Source organism: Mauremys mutica, chromosome 14 (assembly GCF_020497125.1).
Source record: "Mauremys mutica isolate MM-2020 ecotype Southern chromosome 14, ASM2049712v1, whole genome shotgun sequence".
NCBI classification, from domain to species: domain Eukaryota; kingdom Metazoa; phylum Chordata; order Testudines; family Geoemydidae; genus Mauremys; species Mauremys mutica.
Window position 1 is genome coordinate 15,340,987 of NC_059085.1, and position 15,624 is coordinate 15,356,610.

At 41.8% G+C, this 15,624-nt stretch overlaps 1 protein-coding gene across 4 annotated transcripts in view; it reads right to left on the reverse strand.

The window, feature by feature from the left end:
• The window catches only part of SLC6A2 (solute carrier family 6 member 2), a 108,436-nt gene that overhangs the window by 31,042 nt on the left and 61,770 nt on the right, over window positions 1-15,624 (reverse strand). For all 4 annotated transcript variants that reach the window (XM_044987053.1, XM_044987056.1, XM_044987054.1 and 1 more), the window contains 3 exons: window positions 14,800-14,924; window positions 13,473-13,585; window positions 8,606-8,734 (listed from right to left, as the gene is read on the reverse strand). In XM_044987053.1, the coding sequence (XP_044842988.1) occupies window positions 8,606-8,734; window positions 13,473-13,585; window positions 14,800-14,924 (367 nt within the window). The remainder of the gene's footprint in view (window positions 1-8,605; window positions 8,735-13,472; window positions 13,586-14,799; window positions 14,925-15,624) is intronic.

Consider the following 15,624-nt stretch of genomic DNA (forward strand, 5'->3'; position numbering starts at 1 on the left):
GTCCCATTTATAAGGCCTATCATTATCTGAGTCATCCCATTTAGCCTTTTAAAATATTGCCACATTTTCTTTCTTTTGGAACTTTCCCCATGTTCCAAGACATTGAAAATCAACATTAACTATCCATTGGGTTCCTTAGCTGGATCTTTTAAAACTCTTGGATGCATGTCATCTGGACTTGCTGATTTACAAATGTATAACTATAGTAGTTGCTGTTTAACATCCTCCTGAGATACCAGTATGCTCAGAGCTCCAGTATGAAACTGCAGAAAAACCTGAGTGTCTCTGGATTAAATTTAGAAGTATGAACAACAAGGGTGATGTCGTGGTGGGAGTCTGCTACAGACCACCGGACCAGGGGGATGAGGTGGACGAGGCTTTTTTCCAGCAACTAACAGAAGTTGCTAGATCACAGGCCCTGGTTCTCATGGGTGACTTTAATCACCCCGATATCTGCTGGGAGAGCAATACAGCGGTGCACAGACAATCCAGGAAGTTTCTGGAAAGTGTAGGAGACAATTTCCTGGTGCAAGTGCTGGAGGAACCAACTAGGGGAAAAGCTCTTCTTGACCTGCTGCTCACAAACAGGGAAGAAATAGTAGAGGAAGCAATAGTGGATGGGAACCTGGGAGGCAGTGACCATGAGATGGTCGAGTTCAGGATCCTGACACAAGGAAGAAAGGCGAGCAGTAGAACAGAGACTCTGGACTGCAGAAAAGGAGACTTCGACTCCCTCAGGGAACTGATGGGCAAGGTCCCCTGGGAGAATAACATGACGGGGAAAGGAGTCGAGGAAAGCTGGCTGTATTTTAAAGAATCCTTATTGAGGTTGCAGGAACAAACCATCCCGATGTGTAGGAAGAAAAGTAAATATGGCAGGCGACCAGCTTGGCTTAACAGTGAAATCCTTGCTCGTCTTAAACACAAAAAAAAACAGCTTACAAGAAGTGGAAGATTGGACAAATAACCAGGGAGGAGTATAAAAGTATTGCTCATGCATGCAGGAGTGAAATTAGGAAGGCCAAATCACACTTGGAATTGCAGCTAGCCGGAGATGTTAGGAGTAACAAGAAGGGTTTCTTCAGGTATGTTAGCAACAAGAAGAAAGTCAAGGAAAGTGTGGGCCCCTTGCTGAATGAGGGAGGGAACCTAGTGACAGAGGATGTGGAGAAAGCTAGTGTATTCAATGCTTTTTTTGCCTCTGTCTTCACAGACAAGGTCAGCTCCCAGACAGCTGCACTCTGCAGCACGGTACGGGGAGGAGGTTACCAGCTCTCTGTGGAGAAAGTAGTAGTTCGGGACTATTTAGAAAAGCTGGACGAGCACAAGTCCATGGGGCCGGATGCGCTGCATCTGAGGGTGCTAAAGGAGTTGGCCGATGAGATTGCAGAGCCATTGGCCATTATCTCTGAAAAATCATGGCGATTGGGGGAGGTCCCGGATGACTGGAAAAAAGCTAATGTAGTGCCCATCTTTAAAAAAGGGAAGAAGGAAGATCCAGGGAACTACAGGCCAGTCAGTCTCACCTCAGTCCCTGGAAAAATCATGGAGCAGGTCCTCAAAGAATCAATTTTGAACCACTTAAAGGAGGGGAAAGTGATCAGGAACAGTCAGCATGGATTCACCAAGGGCAAGTCATGCCTGATTAACCTAATTGCCTTCTATGATGAGATAACCGGCTCTGTGGATGAGGGGAAAGCAGTGGATGTGCTGTTTCTGGACTTTAGCAAAGCTTTTGATACAGTCTCCCACAGTATTCTTGCCAGCAAGTTAAAGAAGTATGGGCTGGATGAATGGACGGTAAGGTGGATAGAAAACTGGCTAGATGGTCGGGCTCAACGGGTAGTGATCAATGGTTCCATGTCTAGTTGGCAGCCGGTATCAAGTGGAGTGCCCCAAGGGTCGGTGCTGGAGCCGGTTTTATTCAATATCTTCATTAACGATCTGGAGGATGGTGTGGACTGCACCCTCAGCAAGTTTGCAGATGACACTAAACTGGGAGGAGTGGTTGATACGCTGGAGGGTAGGGATAGGATACAAAGGGACCTAGGCAAATTAGAGGATTGGGCCAAAAGAAATATGATGAGGTTCAACAAGGACAAGTGCAGAGTCCTGCACTTGGGACGGCAGAATCCCATGCACTGCTACAGTCTAGGGACCGAATGGCTGGGCAGCAGTTCTGCGGAAAAGGACCTAGGGGTTACGGTGGACGAAAAGCTGAATATGAGTCAGCAGTGTGCCCTTGTTGCCAAGAAGGCTAATGGCATTTTGAGTTGTATAAGTAGGGGCATTTCCAGCAGATCGAGGGATGTGATCATTCTCCTCTACTCAGCACTGGTGAAGCCTCATTTGGAGTACTGTGTCCAGTTTTGGGCCCCACACTACAAGAAGGATGTGGATAAATTGGAGAGAGTCCAGCAGAGGGCAACAAAAATGATTAGGGGTCTGGAGCACATGCCTTATGAGGAGCGGCTGAGGGAACTAGGATTGTTTAGCCTGCAGAAGAGAAAAATGAGGGGGGATTTGATAGCTGCTTTCAACTACCTGAAAGGGGATTCCAAGGAGGATGGATCTAGACTGTTCTCAGTGGTAGAAGATGACAGAACAAGGAGTAATGGTCTCAAATTGCAGAGGGGGAGGTTTAGGTTGGACATTAGGAAAAACGTTTTCACTAGTAGGGTGGTGAGGAACTGGAATGTGTTACCTAGGGAGGTGGTGGAATCTCCTTCCTTAGAGGTCTTTAAGGTCAGGCTTGACAAAGCCCTGGATGGGATGATTTAGTTGGGGTTGGTCCTGCTTTGAGCAGGGGGTTGGACTAGATGATCTCCTGAGGTCCCTTCCAACCCTGAGATTCTATGATTCTATTGGAATGGAAAGAGTGTTGTCGTCGTCATATGAGACTATATCATCTGTTTTCCCTCCAAAATACGGAATAGATATCGATATTTAAAACTTCTTCCTTTCTGCATTATTACTGATAATTCTACCATTTCCATACAGTAATGGGCCAATAGAATTGTCAGGATTGTTCTTCTTCCCAGTATCCTTAAAACTCCTCCTTGTCGTAAACTCTGATGGTCATATATTTCTCTTTGTGTTCCTTTTCTTCCTTTATCAGTTTCTATAGTTCCTAGCTTCTGATTTATATTCATTACTATCAACATCCCCTTTCTTCCATTGTTATATATTTTTATTTTTTATATTTACCTTCACTTCCCCTCTAAACCAGGTCAATTTTTTAATCAATACGGCCTTCCTCGATTATGAGATTGTGACTTTTTGGGCATCTAGTTAAATGTTCTTAAACAATTCCCAATTATGATTCAGATTTTTCTGATTAAATTCTTCCTTCCAGTTGATCTGGATCATAACTGTTTTCAGCTTTGTGAAACTGTCCCTGTTAAAGCACCAAGCATATATATTACTGGTCTGGACTTTATTCTGCTTCCATATGGTAAATATGATCAAGTCATGATTGCTTGTACCTAAGCTATGATTAGTTTTTAGTTCTGTGATCAGTTCCTCTTTATCTGTCAAGAGTCAATCTAATATAAATTTCCCCATGTTGGATGCAACAGCTTTTCATTTAGCAAACTGTCATCTATAATATTTAGAAATTCCAAGAATATTTTAATACTGGCAGCATGAGACCTCCAGCATATGTCACTCAAATTGAAGTCCCCCATGATCACGCAGCTTCCCCCCTACACATTATGGTTAGAGGCATAAGGAGCTGGTCACCCTGTTCCCTACTTTGATTTGGTGGTGTGTAGCAAATGCCAACTAATACTCCATCTTGTGCTTTATGCATTAGAATATTGATTCATAGGCATTCAAGATGATTTTCTTTGGAGTTATGAGTGACTCAGAAACCAATAATGCCATTTTTGACATAGAGTGCCACTTCCCTTTTGCCCACTCAGTCCTTCCTAAATAGGTTATAACCACTGATTTTAATATTCCAGTCTTACACATCATCCCACCAGGTTTCAGTAATACCAACTAGATTGAATTTATGCTCATAAATAAGCAATTACAATTCAATCTTGTTTGTTATCCTGGTTCCTAGCACAGGGTGTATGGGCAATTAAAGAATTGTTTCTCTTCATATCCTCTGGTTCCTTCATTAATTTTGTTTTCAACATCTTGATTCTGTGCTAAATGAGTGCTCATATTTCCCCTGTTTTTACTCTCCCCTTTTGTTATTAGTTTAATGCTCGCCTGGCTACTCTAGCCAGACTACCGCTGAGGAGATTGGTTCCCCTTCTACTGGTAGAGGCAGTCCAAACTATACTGCTCCCTCTCCCTGTAGAAGGTCGACCAATGTACCACAAAACCAAAATCTCCAACCCTCCACCACTTATCTAGCTAGATTCATTTCCAGAATCTTCTACCTTCTGTCTTCCTTCACTTGTGGGACAGGAAGGATCCCAGAGAAGATTGTTTCACGTTTATTCTTCTTCAGGATACTTCCAAGTTCCCTGAAGTCATCTATTATCTGTGAGATGTCCCATGATGCCGTGTCATTAGTGCTGAAGTGAATAATCATGAATGGATCCTTGACCATTGACTTCAGAAGCCTATCCAATCTTAGAGTGAGGTCTTGTGTCTTGGCTCCAAGAAGACAGCACACCATCCTGTTATCCATCTGTCCCTTTCAGAATGATCTTTCAATTCTTCTGAGTACAAAATATCCAACAAGGATCATCAGTCTTTCTTGGACAGTTAGAGAACTATTTGTGGATATGCTTGATTTTCGTACCGGTTGTCCTGGACATCTTTCCATTCCCTGGGACCAGCTGGATCTTGAGAGGAATCTTCTATAGTTTCCATACGGAGGACCTGGTATTGATTGGAAACATCTAGCTGTGTGGAATTCCTCCTGGTCATCATCCTCATCTGTCTCCAGCTGTGAGGAATGCTGATGTGATTTCTTGCCTCTGGTGGTTATGACCTGCCAGGCCTCCTCTCTGATTTCTTGTTTCCCTGACTTTTTGGCATTCAGTTCCTTTCTTCCTTGAACCTGGCGGTACGGCTGCTTCCCAGACCTGTCTAGGAACTCCTCTGCTTCTCAGTAGCACCTCTATTTGCCCCTCCAGTCCAAGAATGTTTTCCTCCGGCACAGCCACCAACTTGCATTTCTTGCACCAGGAAGTCCCTTCTTGTTTCGGCAGGAAAGAAAATGTGGCAAATCTGCTGTGGGTCACCACCACTGTTCCATTACTGGTCATCTTAAAATCAGATGTAGAGCTGAACCTGGAAGGAAAGGCTCTCGTACGCTTTCTCTCAGCTCCATACAAAACTCTCCTGTTAGCTGCCTCTGTTCTTTGAATTTGCCGAGCAAGTGACTTTTTATACCAGATCTCTCTGCTTAGCTCAGCTTCGTCCCCAGCACCAGGAAGTGAATAACTACTCAGAGACTTCAAATAACAGGGCTCATCCGAGCTCTTAAAGAAACAGTTAAAATTCTTCTACTTTCAAGGTCTATCCTCCAGGTACCAGAGGTCTGATGTGTAGAAATATAATAATCTCAGTATGTTTAGCCAAGGAGTGGAAAGCTTGGGCATCCCTTGGTCTGCATGGAAAATGGTGGGTTTGAATGAACAACCCTTGCAAATGGGCTTAGCCTTCACCCACAAAATGGGAGCTGAAAAATGGATGGAATTCTTACTCAGCTTTGCTGGAAACACAGTTAGTGAGCACCGTCAGTTTCCAGTAACTTCAGTTGGAATTGAGGTCTGTTGGAGCCTTGCAGAACTTCTCAGCAACTTGGAGGATTAAGCCCAAACTACAGCTAGCGTAGAGTTACTTCTCAAACTAGCTGCAAGGCATTGGTGTGTCACAGTCATGGCTGCTATCACTCCACTTCTTCCCATAGCCAGGTTTGTGGTCCAATGGATCTGCAGTCTTGGATCCAATGTCCTATTCCCATGCTCCTGTAGAGTGACCCAGTGCATACAAATGGTTGTGAAGTCTCCATTGCCTGCTCTCCAGTACAGTAGGAGAGCCCTGGCTATGCTGTGGTTTGTGTCTTTTTCTGTGGCTGAAGTGTGGTGACAGGATTTCACCCTACATAAATATCCCCTCTCCTCCAAAATATACGTCCCTTGAAATGCATTGATTTGGAACTGTAAGGTGCATTTACGAGATTCTTGCAAAATTGCTTTTCAGACACTCTGAGCTGGATTTGACTTTGTTTTATTTGATTGGACTTTGAGTGAACTATTAAATGTCTCATTTTATTTAGTGTGGAGTGAAGAGAATGGGGTGGGGGGTTGTTGGCATATGGAGCTCCCTATCGTTTTGAAATGAAGCAAAGCAAAATGTTTTAAGACATTGTTACCATTTCATCCCATGCAAACAGCTGAGAGAACTTCCAGCCAGGGTAGATTCTAACAATCTTATTTATAAACAAACCCACTATGAATATGCCTGCTCCTCATGTGGATTTTGTCTTTAGTATCTTTAACAATTTAAAAAAGAGGCTAAATACCATTCGTTTTGTAGCTCTGATGATGATTTTACTGTTTAATCAACAAAGACATAGTTTAGCTTTTCTCTTGTTATAGCATACAGAGACTTTGTACCAGAGATGTCACTATTTACAGTAACCAAAGGAGAGAGCTATCTAGGCTTTTCTGAGTTATAAACTCTGGAGATGTGGAGATCTGGCCAAAGTTTGGATTAACATAGGGCACCTAACGAACTGTATGGCAAATATTTTAGCAACAAGTAAAAGACTGTTTACTGAATAGTGTTTTAGGTGGGAAATTCTGCTCTACACCTGTTCATTATTTGAATGCCTTTATTTTAGAAATCCAGCAAGGTGATTGATGAAATGTGTGTGTTTGAAAAACAGACTGCTTTGAAAATCAATCCCAAAGATTTTTAAGGAGAAATTCAACTGATTATTTTATCTCTGTGTTCTCACAGGGGATTTGATTTCTACTTTGTACACATGTGACATCAACTTTTTCTTTGACATGAACTAATGTATTGGTACCTGTCAAGGCAATTCAGTGCAATCTAGCTTGTTTGAGAATTTAATCCCACAGAGGTGCATAATTTGAAAGACACTGAACTAGATTCTCATGTGATCTGAATTGTCATAGCGCAGTTGAAGTCAATGGAGTTACACCAATTTAGACCAGCTAAAGATCTGACCCATTGTGTTTCTTCAAACCCATTGGTCCAAGCCTATTGTTAACCCAGATGAAACCTTGAACAAGGAAGTACACCTCTACCCCGATATAACACGAATTCGGATATAACGTGGTAAAGCAGTGCTCCGGGGAGGGCGGGGCTGCGCACTCCAGTGGATCAAAGCAAGTTCAATATAACACGGTTTCACTTATAACGCGGTAAGATTTTTTGGCTCCCGAGGACAGCGTTATATTGAGGTAGTGGTGTAGTATGTCCAGCTGCATTAGATGACAGAGAGAGCTGAAAAATGTAAAAAGAGTCAATATTTATTATTAGCATAAATAAACCATTTCAATCTTCGAAAACCCTTTCTAGCTAATGGAACACTGTAGTGAAAAAACTACCAGGAAAATGCATTTTGTTAACTTTAAAACTTCTTTAAAACTTTTCAATTCATTAATTAGTACCATTTTAATAACTCTCTGCTAACTTGTTCATCTGTGAGTCAGTGGAATGCTGATCGACAGGGATGTGGCCAAAGGATCCCAGCACTGGTGCATTCTTTATGGCTACATAAGGTATAATGCATATGGTAGCATTATGGAGTGCATGCTTAGCAGCGGCACTCACCCTCCTGGTTCTAGCTGGCATGCAGAGAAGAGCAAGGCCAGCCCAGAACAGACCTGTCCTCTCTGTGGTGTGTTGTGTTGCCAGCACTTGCAGTGCCTTGCTCCTTTAAAGTAGACAGGAAAAACAGCCACAGTCTGACTGCCATCTGTGCAAAGAGTTCCCTGCAACCTTTCCCGACATCCAGCGCATGTATGCAGCCATTATTTTTCTGCTTTATATTTGTAATGAGGGGAGCAGGTTGCATTATACCCCCGATTTTCAAAAATAGGAAGGTTCCTTCACTGAAATGCATCCAACCCAATGCATTAGTAACTATGATCTGCTACGCTGCCAAGCTATCATCATGCTCAGGGAAAGGGTGATAGGATTACTGTATTGAAGTGTAATTTTACAAGAAGTAAATGTTTCTTATTGAATAATTATCTTGTGCTGTTGCAAAAAGGGAGTTTTCAAATGCTTATGGGCATGGTCCCCAAAACGCTTTCCCCTACACACAAAAGTTAGCAGTGACCATAGTCCCATTTCAGATGATGAAGCTACAGTAGAAGTAAGCATAATGCATGGAAATAAAGGTTTGTGAGATCAATTGATAGATAAAAAACAGGAGGGGAGAGGCATCATTTATAGAAGAATTAATATAATATTCAGACAATAATGTTGGTTATAATTAAACTTCCCAGGTACACAAAGTATCAGAGGGGTAGCCGTGTTAGTCTGGATCTGTAAAAGCAGATTGCTTTTGCTGCTTTTACCGGTACACAAAGAGATCAACCTTACAGGAATAGTTGCATTGTTAAGTTAACTTGCTAATGGAAACGCTTGCAGTACTTACATTGGTGATACAAAAAAGAGCCACCAGAAAAGTGCCAAAGGAGACACCAAACGTGAAAAGCTTTCTGTGCCGCTTCAGTATTTGGAAATCATCCGCTAACCCAGTGATGACAGCTTCCATTCCACCCATCTAAGGAAAAGGAATACAGGAGTCTAGTTGAGACAGTAATGACAGAGACATTTTACCCACAAACAAACAGAAGGTATAAATATGTTTGCAATTCATCTTTATATCCTTTTGTGATCTCTGACATTGATTGAGTTTCTTCTCTTTATTTAAAAGGTGTTCTACCTTCTGTAAAATGTGCATTATTCTTCCTTCTTGTTGTTCATACTTGCACATAGTGGAAGTGTTAGAAATCAGAATAAATAGGTCTCAACTTCCATCACCTGGTGGCTGCTGTTTTTATTGATAAGGAACAATAAAATGGAGAGCAGAGCTAAACAATGTGGCAAATCAAACAACATTGTTACCTCTGTATACTGGGGCTAGAGAGACAACCCTTAGTGCTGAGAATTTTATAGTAATACAAATTCTTGATAATACCATAGAAGAATTTTAGTTTGCCCTCTGGATGTAACCACTATATGTTAGCCATTTTTTGCTGTTGGGAGAAATTGACTGTGGTAGCTGAAATATTTTCCACGCTTTCATTGATCCTGCTGTAGGGTACAGGTTCCTGATCATGAGCTTTATGTCCTGTGCTGTAACGCAAACATTTTGGGTTTTTTTTCATAGGGTTAGATCAGAATGAATCCAAGCCAACCCTCAGTGTTTTGCTGCCCAGGTGGGAAAGTATTTTTGGCACTCCCCACACAGCTGAGCACCAAATAAATAAATAAATAGCTAAGCAGTGGTTCCCCCCTCCCTCTCATGCCAGTCCTCCTGTTGCTTTGGTGATCCTGGAAGCTCATGGCCCGGGCAATCACCCGATCATCAACCCCTAAGGCCAACCCTGCTCCTGCTAGGGATGAACAAGCCATCTTAATTTCCTTAAGAATCAGTTAAGCAGTGGGGGAGACTCAGTATAGGGTATTTCCTGCACATGGAAGAGAAATGTGGCAAATACTTGGGGGTTAGGGGAGAGGGGGAGGGCAGCAGGTTGGAGAGAAGAATATCTCTGTTTCAAATCAGTTGCTGAGAATAATCTTGGTAGTATCTGAATGATTCACTTCCGAAACCAGAGGGCTACAGAGGGAAGGGCAAACATTGTTTTAGCTAATCTGACAGGCGAGTGAACTGTCAAAGCATAGTATGGGGTTTTATCCATGTGACTTTTGTAAGCATCAACAGGAATCGTACAGTGAAATCTCAGTGCACTGCTTAAATATGGGTTCATATTTTTTCATGGTCACAAAGATTTACTACACGGCTACTTTGAGAGACTCAGAGAAGTTAGAAGTGGAAAAGTAGCCTTCAGATTCTCTACTCCATCTATTCATTCAGGACTGCTTCCTAATCTAGTGCTTTGTTCATCCCCGTTGTTAATGTCCTATGTAGAGATGGCTGCATACTGAAAAGAACATTACAGACATTCATTCTAATTCCTAATCCTTTTAATTTGCTGTCCACTAACATGTTCATGAGAAAGTTTCTCTTTCCATAAACATTTGGGGGCATTCCAGAAAACTGTCTCCATATGTCAATAAGGGGCTTTGTTCATGAACAAGGGTGTTGATGCATTATTTCTCTATTTTCTTTCTGATTTTTGGTTTTTGTTTCAGTTTCTAATCAGGGATAAGCAACAATACCACATGTCCTAGGTGACCGAACTCACAGCATGTAGAGTGGGTAATCAAGGGAAACAGTCTGCAAACAACCCCACAGTTGCTTGCATAAAACCAATAAATAATTATGAGCGGCAGCAGCTTGATGTAGCTGTGGTGGTGCATAGAATGGAATTCATCTTGAATGGTCTCCTGGAAGACTTCTTCTTTTGGCAAGAGTCAGCATGGGTGTGGGGTGGGGTGCCTATCCCACACAAGCCTGACAAGAGAGAAAAGGGCCAATTAGCCCTGTGACAGGCTGCACCTGGTGGAGAGGCAGGGCTGATAAGCTTTTAGCTGATGGTGAAGCCCAGCAGGGCAAGGAGAAGGCTAAGCTGCTATAAAACCAGGAAGTAGAGAGCAAGAAGAGGGTTGCAGTGCAGCAGGCCTGCAGTTGCTCTTTGGGCTTACAGCGGGAAAGGCGCAAACCCAGGGGAGAATAGAAGCCCTGAGACCCTGGGCCTGAGGGAAGGGTGTACCTAGAGATGGGTGAAGAAGGAGCCTGATAGCGGCAAAGCAGGAAGCAGCCCAGGGAAACAGCAGAAAGGTTTAGGATATTGCAGGCCTTGGCTGGGGAAGTGGCACAGACTGGACAATGGAGCAGAAGACTGCTTGGGACAGTCATTCAATGGGACTTTGATACCCTGGTAGGACAAAATGATAGTAACCTGGCTGGAGGGTTGATGTGATGAAGAGGGAGTGACTCCAGAAAAAGAGTGAGAGATCATAGGGTGAGAAACTGAAGGAGGGGGCATCAGACTGGGTGTGAGCTCATCCCCAGATGGGCCACAAGGACACTACACAGCAGTGAGCAGAGCACCTCATGACAGGGAGGATTTAGGATTCTTAAATCCCTCAAAATTGCATCTTCCAACCTCCTTCATTCATGATCGGCCTTGTGTTCTGCTTCCTTCAGCCTCAACTCTACAAAACTTCCGTAAAACCATACCTTCTTCTGCACATGACCCCACCATTGCAGTGTCACCTTGTTCTCAACTTGTGCAAGATGGCAGCTGGCCAGGATCATCTAAATATCTCCTTGTTTTTGACAAAAATCAAACCAATGGATGTTAAGAGTCCACTGTAACTTCTGACACTGAAAACTGTTTTGTTTCCTCTCCTCAGCTGTTTTTAATGGCCATGTTTGTGCTTCAGATAGCAGGGTGATGAAACTAAAGCTCTGCATGTCTCTATAAAATGAATGACTTGCTGATGGTGCATGTAGTTGGCAATGACATTGAATGCGGTAAATACTTTTATATGTCTGGCTAGTCAATTGAAACAGGAGGTTCTATAACCGAAGGAGTCACACATTGGATTGGTCTTCCCTCAGTGGCATGTCAGTGTCTTCAAAGGCCTGTGACTGTGTGGTGGGATGTCACTAAGATATAAGTGTTCAGTGTAGTAGTGTTGACAAATCCCCTTCTCTTCTCCTGCGAGAAAATAATTCTGAACAGCAAATAAATAGGCAAACATCCAAGCCTAATCAAGAACAAGAAAATGCTAGATTTACCACAGTTTATCCACTTTGAATAATTTGACCCCTTCCACTGAAAAATTATTATTCTACAATTTAAGGTGTCGACGCTTCAAATATGTACACATGTGCTTTACCATGGTAAAGTTAAACAAGTCCCTAAATGTTTGCAAGATTGGGCCTAGTAGAGCTCAACCCATAATATACAACCTAGATTTTACTTTTCTTAATTTTGACTCATTATTACTGGTCATTCTTGCCACCCTAATCTACTCTTCTCCTTCCTTCATGTTTGTTTACAGTACAAATAGGTCCAGACTGGAATCCCAGATCTGACTTTGCCTCAGGTTTTTAGAATAAGGTTCCAGCATCTCAATTTTACAACTTGATCTAATCGCTAACAGGCCTGAAGTGAAATCCAGAATTTAAAGAGTTAGGAAGAGTTCAGAGCTAGAGCTGAACTTCACAGCTCAGCCCCCTTCTAGAATATGTCCTTCAAATACTTGCAGATGCCTATCAAAGCTCCTTTGTGTGATCTCTTCTTCCCCCCGAGCTTTGTTCCCTCTCTTGTCTCTGTTTTCCCTTCCCTTTCTATTTTTGAAAATGAGTTAACTTTCTTCTTGGCCATTTTTATTTTAGAATAGTAAAAATATCCTTATGAACCTGACTAGACTGTTCAGAGTTCTGTTCTTTAAAGATCCTATTTACTTTTTCCAGAAGAAAATTAGCTTTTATGTTAAGTAGAAAAGGAAATCTTGACGCCTCTTTGGCAAGAACAAGGTGGTACAAGTGGTGTTAGGGTACTTAGAATATTTCATCTAGGGTTGAAGTTTCTATCATCTTTTTTATCCCAAGACAATATACTTTCACTTTGTAGACAGCACAAATACTCCTCCTTCATGTTGAATGAAGTTCAGACACTAAATCTAAAACTGAATTTAATTGTAAAATGAGGCAGCCCATCTTAGTGTTCATTTTTTACCATTCCTAAATATCTATTATCTGTCAACGTACAGATTACATTGTTGCCTTTTGCCAAGATACCGAACAAACACAAAATAATAGTGTAAATGAAATTGATTTTTAAAAAAGTATCACAATGAGACTATTGTTGTAAGGAAAGTATCTTAATACAGTTCCATATTATAGGAAATCAAAGATATAATTAGATGCTATCCTCAGCCTTTGTGTCATGAGTATCATTTAGGATGTTGTGGGAAATACAAATCTCTGATACAAAATAGTACTGAACCATAGGCAGGCAATTCAGCATCTCGTTCCTGTGCTTTTTCCAAGTTCATTTTTAGGCTCTGAGTGTGCTGCTGTAGAAATGAATGGTAAAATTCTCATTAGCTTCAGTGATGCAGTATCATATCCTTAAAGTGTAATAACTTTTGCTGCTTGAGCCCAACCCAGAATCGTAAACTAGTTGGCCCTCCCAAGCCTTTTGCACACTGCAAATCTGTGATTAAACAATATGGCATATTGGCCTTAAGTATGAAAACAGATACATTGAGAGCACAGCATGTGGCTTCTGAAACCTAGTGGAATCAGACTGGTGCCTCTGTACTTATTACCAGAGAATATTATTAAAGGAAAAATGACAGGCATGGAAGATACGCACAGAACTGTCAATGCCCAGTGTGAGAAGCATTATGAAGAATACCACTGCCCAAAATGTTGATCCTGAAAGGGTTGAAATGGCTTCTGGATAAAGGATGAAAACTAATCCAGCTCCTGAAAAGCAAGAGGAAAGAAAAACTCATTTCTGCTTTTGTTAAATTTTTAAAGCTATAAAAAGGTTCATGAAAATAAGATTTGACCTACCTAGATTCTTATATTGGTGTCCCTCACCATAGTATATGAACAACTTAGACTCATAGACTTTCAGGCCAGAAGGGACCATTGTGATCATCTAGTCTGACCTCCTTCATGTTGCAGGCCACAGAACCTCACCCACCCCTCCCACTCCTATAATAGACCCATAATCTGTGGCTGAGTTACTGACATCCTCAAATCATGATTTAGAGATTTCAAGTTATAGAGACTCCACCATTTACACTACTTTAAACCTGCAAGTGACCCATGCTGCAGAGGAAGGTGAAACCCCACCCACCCAGAGTCTCTGCCAATCTTCCTGATCTCAAATATGGTGATCAGTTAGATCTTGAGCATGTGTTCAAGACCTACCAGCCAGACACCTGGGAAAGAATTCTCTGTAATAACTCAGAGCCCTCCCCATCTATTGTCCTATTACTAGTTGTTGGAGATATTTGCTGCTAGCAGTTGCAGATCGGCTACATGTGATTATAGGTAGTCTCATCATACCATCCCCTCCATAAATGTATCAAGCTCAGTCTTGAAGCCAGTTAGATTTTTGAAGCTAGTCTCAGGTCCAGATGCACAAAAGTACTTAGGTGTTGCAACTACAGAATCAGTTTCACACTCTATCTGGCCCAATTAATTTTTAATTTTTTAAATGCAAAATGGAATCCTTTCAACAAGAGAGACTGAAAGAGAGACACATCAGAATATCCCTGAGTGCAGTGGCTACAGCACTCACCTGAGAGGTCAAGGACCCCTCAAACTCCTTCAAATCCCTTGCCCTTACCAAGAAGAAGGAGGAATTGAATCAGGGTCTCCCATACCCCAGGTGAATACCTTAACCCCTGGCAGCTAGCCCAAACCACCACCTGTGCTCCATCCAGCTACACTGCTATTTTGAGAGTGTTAGCTCAAGCAAAGCTAGTGTGTGTGTCTATTCACATTGAGAAGCATGTACCCAACTGCAGTGTGGACGTACCCTAAGTAGCTTTCTGAATCAGGGCCACAGCTGGGTCCATTGTAGGTGGGCTTCTTTGTCTTGTTTAATTTGAAATGAACATAAACAAATTTGCAGGACAGCACTGGTGAAGCACTCCAGTAAATCTGGAGTAAAATGAACTTCCTACCTTCAGTGGCTACATCTTCAATTTTCACTTTGTGCTCATGAGCCATGTAGCCCAGTATAGAGAAAATTGCAAATCCTGAGATGAAGCTTGTGACACAGTTGATTGTACTAGTCAGCAAAGCATCCCTAATATGAGAGAGAGAGAAGAACAATTGAGTGAAAAACAGTTTAGGAAGTAGGTAGGAATTGTGCTGTTATGATAAAATTCTGGATGGAAAAGAGAAACACGCCAATTAAGTAATCATCCTGATGATCAAAAGCTTACACGAGCATATTGTGCTGGGACAGACCCACTGTTATTTCCTATATTGTTTTGAAATTAATCTGTGTTCAAAATTTTTAAAAAACTATATTAAATTGTAAGTTGGTCTTAGCTGGCAGCAATAATGGAACAGGGAAGTAACCAGACGTGAACAAAAGGCTACACAGGGAAATGAATACTAGCAAATACCAATCCATACCTATTAACTCTTGTGAATGTTTTCAGACAACACCAAGTATGCATTTTAGTGAACTTTGATGCCATTTTCAAGGTATTGCATAGAATCTGTTCATCAGTCCTTCCAGTTAAGCAGGCATTTCAGATAAGATGCATGGAAAGACCTCATCTGGCTCCCACTGAAATCAATGGCAAAACTCCCATGGACATCAGTGAGATTGGAATCTATCATCATCAACCATCATCATTGTATAGTATAATGAGGTAACCATCAGTTTAGTCATGAATCTGACAAAAATGCTGATAACTTTATTATTAATCTACTATTGGTTTAGATCAATGACAGGACTCGCAAAGGAAAATCCAGATTCAGCCCTGGGGTAAGCA